The following is a 10,251-nucleotide window of genomic DNA, read 5'->3' as shown; positions in this document are numbered from 1 at the left end:
TGAAGACCATTCTTTTACCTTCGGGCAGAGCAATCCAGGGGTGCCAGAGTTTGAAATAAAATGTCAATGGTGACATCACAGGAAAGCTGCAAGGTGATTGGCTGGTCAGTCACTGCTATCAGGGAATAGCTGTAAATAGCTGGCTTCGTAACTGCGGTAAGAAAGGTCTACAGTTTATTTTCATATATAGTATGTAGTGTTTTTAGGGAGCTCTGTGGTAATGAGGACCAGGGTAATTAATATTGTTTGATATTAAGCATCTTCCAAAAGTTTAATTTAAAGGGTTAATTCATGGCAGGAGTGTGTAAAGCCATGGTGTGCTCCTCGTGCTCGATGGGGAAAGCCGGGAACAATTCCAGTGCCCGGGAGCAGCATGTGTGCAGGAAGCGTCTCCAGCAGTAGCTCCTGGAAGCCCGGATTTCAGAGCTGCAGCGGTGGCTGGGGACACTGTGAGGCTTCTACGAGGCGGAGAGTAATGTGGATAGCACGTATGGAGAGGAGGTCACACCGCAGACTCACACTCCGCAGGCAGGAAGGGAATGGGTGACCACCAGGCAGAACAAGAGGACCAGGCAGGCAGTTCAGGAATTTCCTGTGGCTATTCCACTGCAAATCAGATCTACTGCTTTTGATACAGTTGGGGGGAATCGCCTCTCAGCAGAAAGCAGCAGCAGCCCAGTATGTTGCACCACGGTAGGCTCTGCTGCACACGGGAGTGTAGAAATGCAATAGTTATATGGTTTTCAATTGCAAAGGGAATAGGGGGGCAATTATGTGGCCGGAAATGAGACTCCAGCTTGGTATGTTGCCTCCTTGGTGCTAGGGTCAAGGATACAGGACATTCTGAATGGGGAGGGTGACCAGCCAGTGGTCGTGGCACACATTTGTTCAAAAGACCTGGTTAAAAAATAAAGGATGAGGTCATAAAAGCAAAATATACGGAGTTAGGAAGTAAGTTGAAAAGTAGGACGTCAAAGGTACTGATCTCATGATTCCTACCAGTGCCACGTGCTTGTCACAGTAGAAATAGCAGGATATATTGGATGAATACGTGACTGAAGAGATGGTGTAAATGGGACTGTTTCGACTCCTGTGACAGTGGGACCAGTTCTGGGTGAGGTGGGACGAGTACAAACTGCACGGGTTACACCTTGGCAGGACCAGGACTGATGTCCTCGGTGGAGTATTTTCGAGAGTGGTTGGGGTCGATTTTCACTAAAATGGCAGGGGGATGGGAAACCTTTCAGGGTGTCAGAGGAGGGGGGATCAAGGACAAGAACAAAAGACAATAAGGAGAATAAGGAAAGTGAGGCAGAGAAATCAGGGGCGAGAATCAAACAGGGCCACAGTGGAAAATAGTGGGAAGGGGGCAGGTAATGTTTAAAACACAGGCCTTAAGGCTTTCTGCCTTAACACGCATAGCATTCACAATAAAGTGGATTAATTAATCGTGCAAATAAATGTTTACGGGTATGATATAGTCGAGATTTCAGAGACATGGCTGCAGAGTGAGCAGTGATGGGATATGAACATCCAGGGGTGTTCCACAGTTAGGAAGGATAGAGAAAAATTAAAAGGTATTGGGGTTGCATTGCTGGTAAAAGAGGAAATTCACGCAATAGTGGGGCAGGATATTGGCTCTGATTATGTGGAATATGTATGGCTAGAGAAGCACTAAGGGGCAAAAGGACATTAATGGCGGTTGCATATAGACCCCAAACTGCAGTGTCGATGCTGGGAATGGCAGTAAACAGTAAATTAGAGATGCATGCGGTAAAGAAACATTTGTAATTACGGGTGTCTTTAACCTGCATATAGATTGGACAAACCAAATTAGTCACAATACCGCAGAGGAGGAATTCATGGCGTGTCTACGGGATGGACTTCTGGACCAATCCATTGAGGAATCAACTAGAGAACAAGTCATCTTAGACTGGGTATTGTGTATTGAGATAGAAATAATTGACTATCTAGAGACCCTTTGGAGATGAGAGACCATAATATAAGAGAATTATTCATCAAGATGGGGAGTGACATAGTTGATTCTGACATTCGGGTCCTGAATCTTAATAAAGGAAACTACGAAGTTAAGAGGCGCGAGTTGGCTATAGTGGATCGGAAAACATCACTTAAGGGATGACGGTGGAGAGGCAAAAATTCAAAGAGGGCATAGGTGAACTACAACAATTGTTTATTCCTGTCAAGCGCAAAAGTAAAACGGGAAAGGTAGCCAAACCAGGGCTTACAGGGAAAATTAGAGATAGCATTAGATCCATGGAAACGGCATACAAATTCACCAGAAAAAAACAATAAAACTGAAGATTGGGAGCAGTTTAGAATTCAGCAAGGAAATATGAAGGGAATGATTAAGAAGGGGAAAGTAGAGTATGAAAGTAAGCTACAAGGGAACATTAGAAACTGAGTATAAAAGTTTCTACAGGTATGTGAAGAGAAAAGGTTTGGTGAATACAAATGTAGGTCCATAACAGTTTGAAACAGGTGACTTTATTAAGGAGAACAATGAAGTAGCTGATCAACTAAATGCATACTTTGGTTCTGTCTTCACAAAGGAGGACACAAATAACGTACCAGAAATGTTGGAGTACACATTGAGTACCTGCAGGAAATCGGTACTGGTAGAGAAATATTGTTGGGAAATTGATGCGACTGAAGGCTGATAAATCCCCAGGGCCAGATAATCTACATCCCAGAGTAATTAAGGAAGTGGCCTAGAAAAATTGGATGCATTGGTGGTCATATTTCAAGATTCTATAGACTTTGGAGCAGTTCCTACAGATTGGAGGGCAGCTATTGTAACCCCACTATTTCAAAAGGGAGGTGGATGGGAAAGTAGTGAATTATAGACCAGTCAGCTTTACGTCGGTAGTGGGGAAAATTCTAGAGACCATTATCAAAGATTTTATAGCAGAGCACTTGGAGAACAGTGGTAGAATCGGATAGAGTCAGCATCAATTTAAGAAAGGGAAATCATGCTTGACAAACCGACTAGAATTCTTCGAGGATGTAATTAATAGAGTTAATGAGGGGGAGCCAGTGGATATGGATTATTTGGACTTTCAGAAGAGTTTCGACAAAGTCCCACAAAAGAGGTTAGCGTGGAAAGTTAAAGCACATGGGGTTGGGGGTAATGTATTGCGATGGATAGAAATTTGGTTTGCAGACAAAGAGTAGGAATAACTGGTTCTTTTTCCAAAGGGCAGGCATAGACGAGTGAGGTAACACAGGGATCGGTGCTTTGACCCCAACTATTCACAATACATACTAATGATTTAGATGAGGGAACAAAATGTAATATCTCCAATTATGCAGATGACACAAAGATCGGTAGGAGGGTAAGTTGTGAGGAGGATGCAGAGAGGCTTCAGGGTGATTTGGACAAGTTGAGTGAGTGGGCAGATGCATGGCAGATGCAGTATACAGTGGATAAATGTGAGGGTATCCACTTTAGTAGCAAAAACAGGAAGGCAGATTATTATCTGAACGGCTATAAACTGATAGAGGGGAATATGCAACGAGACCAGCGTTTTCTCGTAGCCCAGTCGCCGAAGATAAGCATGCAGGTGCAACAGGTGGTAGAAAGGAAAACGGATTGGGGGAGGGTGTGTTTGCCTTCAAAGCCAGAGGATTCGAGTACAGGAACAGGGATGTCTTGCTGCAATTATACAGGGCCTTGGTGAGGCCACACGTGGAATAATGCGTGCAGATTTGGTCTCCTCATCGGAGGACGGTTGTTCTTGCTGTAGAGAGAGTGCAGCGAAGGTTTACCAGACTGATCTCATCGAAACCTATACAATTCTAACAGTACTTGACAGTGTAGATCCAGGAAGGAATGTTGCCGATGGTGGGGAAGTACACATACAAGGGTTAATAGTCTCAGGATATGGGGTAAACCTTTCAGGACTGAGAGGCGGAAAAGTTGCTTCGATAAGAGAGTGGTGAGCCTGTGGAATTCGCTACAACAGAAAGCTGTTGAGGTCAAAACATTGTATATTTCAAGAAGGAGTTAGATATAGCTCTTTGGGCAAAAGTGATCAAAGGATATGGGGGGAAAGCAGGAACTGGTTATTCAGTTTGATGATCAGCCATGATCATAATGAATGGCGGAGCAGGCTCGATGGGCCCAATGGACTACTCCTGCCCCTATTTTCTATGTTTCTAGGTTTCTATGTTACCAAAAGCTGAAAGCTCATTATAGCACAAAGAGAAATGCAGCTGTGATTTTAGCAATAACCTGCATTCCCTTTTGACCTCCACCCATCACAGCACTTCGGCGTTGATTTTGTTCCTCCTCTCTCTGCCACTTTACTTCTCTATAAATCCTTCAGGATTGTTAATCTCGAAAATCTTCCAGTTTAGATGAAAGGTTATCGAATAAAACGTTAACTCTGTTTAGAAACATAAAACCACAGAAAATAGGAGCAGGAGTAGCCTCTTCGGCCCTTGAAGACTGCTCCGCCATTCATTATGATCATGGCTTATAATCCAACTCAATAGCCTGTTCCGGCTTTCGCCCTATACCCTTTGACCCCTTTAGACCCAAGAGCTATATCTTACTCCTTTTTGAAAACATTCAATATGTTGGCCTCAACTGCTTTCTGAAGTAGCGAATTCCACAGACACACCACTCTCTGGGTGAAGAAATTTCTCCACATCTCAGTCCTGAAAGCTTTACCCCGTATCCTTAGGCCCCTAGTTCTCGACTCCTCCACCATCGGGAACATCCATCCTGCATCTCCCCTGTCAAGTCGTGTTCCACTTGTATAGGTTTCCATGAGATCCCCCTCACTCTTCTGAACTCCAGTGAATATAATCCTAACCGACTCAATCTTTCCTCATATGTCAGTCCCGCCATCCCAGGAATCAGTCTGGTAAACCTCCGCTGCAATCCCTCTAGAACAAGAACATCCTTCCTCAGATTGGGAGACCAAAACTGCACACAGTATTCCAGGTGTGGCCTCACCAAAGCCCTGTATCATTGCAGCAAGGCATCCCTGCTTCTGTACCCGAACCCTCTCGCTATGAAGGCCAACATACCATTTGCCTATTTTACCTCCTGTTGCACCTGCATGCTTACCTTCAGCGACTGGTGTACGAGAACACCCATGTCTCGCTGCATATTCCCCTCTCTCAGTTTATAGCCATTCAGATAATAATAGGCCTTCCTGTGTCTGCTACCAAAGTGGAAAACCTCACATTTATCCACATTATACTGGATCTGCCATGCATTAGCCCACTCACTCAATTTGTCCAAATCACCCTGAAGCCTCCCTGCATCCTCCTCACAACTTACCCTCCCACCCAGTTTTGTCTTATCTGCCAATCTGGAGATATTACATTTAGTTCCCTCATCTATACCATGAATATACTTGTGAATAGCTGGGGTCCGAGCACCAATCCCTGTGGTGCCCCACTAGTCACTGCCTGACATTTGGAAAAAGAGCCATTTATCCTTATACTTCGTTTCCTGTCGGCCAACCAATTTTCTATCCATCGCAATAGACTACTCCCAATCCCATACACTTCAGTTTTACATGCTAATCTCTTATGTAGGACTTTGTCGAAATCCTTCAGAAAGTTCAAATGAACTAGATCCACTGGCTCTCTCTGATCAACTCTACTAGTTGCATCCTCGAAGAATTCTCGTAAATTTGTCAAGCATGATTTCCCTTTTGTAAAGGCATGCTGACTCTGTCTGATTCTCCCACTGTTCTCCAAGTGTTCCAATATAAAATATTTGTTAATAGGCTCTAGAATTTTCCCCACTACCGACGTCTGGATGACTGGTCTGTAGTTCCCTGTTCTCTCTCTACCTTCCTTTTTAAATAGTGGGGTTACATTAGCTACCCTCCAATCTGTAGGAACTGTTTCAGAGTCTATAGATTATTGAAAGATGACCACCAATGCGTACACTATTTCAAGGGCCACTTCATTAAGTACTCTGGGATGCATACCATCAGGCCCTGGGGATTTCTTGGCATTCAATCCCATCAATTTCCCCAACACCATTTCTCTACTAATACTCCTTCTACAGATGCTGCCATACCTACTGCGTGTTTTTAGCATTTTCTAATTCTATCAGATTCACAGCAGCCTCAGCATTTTCCTTTTTTTCTCCAATGCTCAGGCGTGGATATTAACAGTCCTGACAGTCTAATTCCAGGCCCCATAAGGAAGGTTTTTCTGCTGCTAATCAAATGGACGTGGAAGGTGTGTCCATCTTGCTAGGTTCCATTTACCAACAGTGGGGGGATGCAGATTTCGAGATGTCAATTAAGGATAAGATGGAAATGGTTCCAGTACTGGGCAGGGGAGCGGTGGATATCTGATACGGACCAGAATGGGAGGACCCTCTCCAGAAGGCATCCTATTATCCCTCACACCACCAAGGCTGGAGGGGGAGTGTTTTATCATGAATTCCATTTTTGCATTCTCATGAGGTGGTGTAAGAAGTCTCTTGGGAATGTTTGCCTGAAGGCCCCCGTCCCGATTCATTTAAAGCAGGAAAGTTCGAGACTAGTGTAGTCATGGTTGAGATTCTTCAACCTCTGATCCGATCCCAAATGACCCGTTTTCTACCAAAATCCTGATGTGACGAAGCTCAGACTCGGAGAATGTTTGATCAGTAATTTCCTGTCGCTTTCCCTTCTCTCTCACAGTTAATTTCGCGGCGATTGCGATCCTGTCCAGGGGAAAGTGTGGCCTGTCCACATGCACCACTCGCTACCTGGTGGCCATGGCAACGGCGGATTTATTGCTCATTATCACTATGGTCATACTGAGACAAATCAATCGTTATTATTTCCGCGGCTCTTTCCTGGACATCACTCCGGTCTGCAGTGTTAACTTTACCCTGGCTCACACAGCAAGAGACTGTTCTGTCTGGTTCACCATCACTTTCTCATTTGACCGATTTGTGGCCATTTGTTGCCAAAAGCTGAAAACTAAATATTGCACCGAGAAAACCGCAGCTGTGATTTTAGCAATAACCAGCATTCTGCTCTGTTTAAAAAATATTCCTTTCTACTTTGTATTTGAACCGATATTGATAGTCTCCAATGTACCGCTGTTCTGTTTTCCAAAGTCAAGCTTTTACAGTGAGCCCGGATGGGTGGGATTTCACTGGTGTGATAAGGTTTTAACCCCATTGCTTCCATTCACTTTAGTTCTGTTGGTCAACTCACTAACAGTGAGACACATTATAGTGGCCAGTCGAGTCCGTAAGGTATTGAGGGGTCAGAGCAAGGGAGAAAATCGCAGTGACCCAGAGATGGAGAGCAGAAGGAAGACTGTGATTTTACTCTTCACCATATCTGGCAGCTTCATACTTCTCTGGTTGACAGATGTCATGCAATTCTTTAGCTATCGCATTGCAGGAGCAAATCCCGATTATTACAATGATTCTGCATTGATATTTCGACACGTTGCAACCATGCTTCAGAATTTAAATAGCTGCACAAATGCATTTATTTATATGGCGACCCAGTCCAAGTTCAGAGAGCAGTTCATGGTCGCTGTGAAATATCCGGTTGTATCAATTATTCAATTTATGATTAAATAAAAATGTAGAGAGCGGCCCAGAGGTGGGTGCCAGTGTTCTTGAACTTTATATTTATCCCCATAATTGTCAAGGAAAAGAGGTGATCTCTGGAAGATGTAAACTGTTCAGTAGGTTAGTCACAGCTCTGTCTGCAGGCGAGGAGAAGAAGGGAAAAAAAACTCACTTCCACCGTCCACCACCACTGGTTTGATTTGTAGCTCCCAACATCTGCTTAAAAATAAATAAACGTGTGTAAATGAAAACAAAATGCTGCAGATGCTGACGATCTCATTGTGTGAATTGATTATCTATTTTATGTATTTTTGGAGGCACATTATTGAGACGGTCTCCGTTCCATTCCCCAGGTGTTGCCGCACTGTCTCTGTTTTTTCTCTATGAGTCAGATGGTGGGCTGAGGTTTGGTTTCCACCTGGACAAGTTCAGTTGAGGGGCTTGGGTGGGAAGAAGGAAGCTGGTGTGAGGAACTGGTGCTCGGCTCCCCTAAGGAGCTGACAGACCCCACGCTTCAGTTTGGCAGCTGTTCAGATGGAGGGGGCTGAGAGGCTTCCTGACTTCAGGTTAACCAATATTACTGACAGTTCCCTTTCTTCAGATTGTATCCCTCTCACCTTCAAATTTGACGTCACTTCTACTCTTTTCAAAATAACCTTATCCTTGGTCCCTCTGTTCTCCCAAACTACCACCCTGCTTCCATCCACCCTTTCTTCCCAAAAGATCTTGAATCTGTCGTTTTCTCAAAAATACGTGCCTGTCTTTCCTGGAACTCCGTGCTTTGAATCCTTCCAACCAGGTTTCTGCCCCTGCCATAATACCGAAACAAATCTGAGCAACATCACAAATAACATCCTATGTGACTGTGATAACGGTAAACGATCCCTCTCGACCTGTCTGCAGTCTTTCACAAGCATGACCACAGCATCTTCCACCACAGCCTCTCCGTCGCTATGTGGAGCTGCAGCCACCTCTGTTCATTCTTAGACATCTAATTGTGGACAGAGAATCACTATCAGTGACTTCTCTTCTCACTCCTGTTTCTATCCTTGGTCCCTCTAATTTCTCATTTAAATGCTTGCCCGATCCTCAGTGACATCAGCCAAAATTACAGCGAATATTTAACATTTACCCCTAGACCACTACGGCACTTGACCGCTTCACAGTCTCTAAATGTTAAGACTGTTGTACAGTATCCAGTACTGGCTGAGCAAACCTTTCCTCGAATTACAAATTGGGAAGATTGAAACCATAGTCTTGACTGATCGCTCAAAACTACGTTCTCGAGCGACTGACTTCATCCCTCGCGCCGATATCTGTTTCACATTAAAGCAGTACACAAACATGGGGTGTAGTTTGACCCCTAGATGAGCTTCCAACCGCATATGCCCACCTTCAGTAAGACTGCCCATTTCCACACACTGAACGTCGTTGGAAATCGTCTGTGCCTCAGATATTCTTCTGTTGAAAACCTCATCCATTCCTTTCATACCTGTGCAATGGCTCATTTCGAATATTCTACCTCCATAGACCTGCTGCTTATGTCTTAACTCACAGCGAGGCCCTTTCACCTATCATCTCTATAGTCGATCAACTACATTGGTGTCCCTTCAATCAAAATGTTCCTTCAAGTTTTCAATTTCCTGCAAGCCTCGCCCCTCCCTATCTCTGTAATCTGCTCCAGCCCACAAACCTCCAGGTTATGTACACTCGTCTCATTCTGGCCGCTGTAGGATCTCTGATTTTCATCGCTCTGCAATTTGGGGTGACACCTTTAGCAGCTTTGGCACGAAGATCTGGAATTCCCTCTGTGTACACTTCTAATTCTCTATTTCATCTTCCATCTTTAAGACAGTCCTTAAGACATACACAATAGACTAAGCTTGTGGTTATTTAACCTAATATTTCCTGCTGTAACCGTGCCAGTTTGTCTTCTCAAAGTTTCTGTGAAGAGTCTTGAGAACATGAATTACATAAAATGCGCCACATAAACATAAGCCACTGTTGTTTTATAGTTGGGTGTTTACAGTACACGTGAGGTCAGTGATATGCCTGGATGGTGAAATACAGTAAAGGTCAGTGAAATCTCCGTATGAGTAGTTACAGCAAAATTGAGGGCATTGACATAACTGCAAATGTAAATACAGTGCATTTCAAGTCAATTATGGGAAGGGATGTGTAGCTTCAGACAAGACACTTGGTCAGTGATATATGTGGAGCTCAGATATGCTGCACGAGTTCGATGATATATTTGGATGTGTAGATGCACAATGAATGATTTTTTTATGCATCTGGATGAGTGTTTAGAATACAAGTGAAATCAATAATATATTTAGATTGATAGCTGTGGTGCAAATGAAGTATGTGTTATATCTTTGAGCGCTGTTAAGTGTAAGTTAGGACACTGATTATCTGTAATTTTATTCCCAGTGCAAGTGACATCAGTGCTACGCCTGCAATGGTAGTTGCCGTGAAATGAGTTCAATGATGGTCCTGGATAGTTACTTGTAGTACAATTGAGGTCAGTGATATACCTGGACATGTAGTTACAATGCAACTAAGGTCAGTGATATATGCGGATGGTTAGGTACAGTACAAGTGATGCTAGTATTTTTGTGGAAGGGTAGCTAAATGTGATTCCAGTAAAATTTCTGCATGGGTGTTTACAGGAGAATTCAGGT

The 10,251-nt window shown here is 43.8% G+C and overlaps 1 protein-coding gene across 1 annotated transcript; it reads left to right on the top strand.

The window, feature by feature from the left end:
* Window positions 1-3,527: 3,527 nt before the first annotated feature.
* On the top strand, window positions 3,528-7,579 carry LOC137355954 (probable G-protein coupled receptor 139). The gene is made up of 2 exons (XM_068021654.1): window positions 3,528-3,651; window positions 6,678-7,579. The coding sequence occupies exons 1-2, from the start codon at window positions 3,528-3,530 to the stop codon at window positions 7,577-7,579; spliced, it is 1,026 nt and encodes a 341-aa protein (XP_067877755.1).
* Window positions 7,580-10,251: the final 2,672 nt, after the last annotated feature.

The sequence above is a fragment of the Heterodontus francisci genome, chromosome 44, assembly GCF_036365525.1.
Source record: "Heterodontus francisci isolate sHetFra1 chromosome 44, sHetFra1.hap1, whole genome shotgun sequence".
Taxonomy (NCBI): Eukaryota; Metazoa; Chordata; class Chondrichthyes; order Heterodontiformes; family Heterodontidae; genus Heterodontus; species Heterodontus francisci.
The sequence above is the reverse complement of the archived record's forward strand: the minus strand, read 5'-3'. Positions and strand labels throughout refer to the sequence as shown.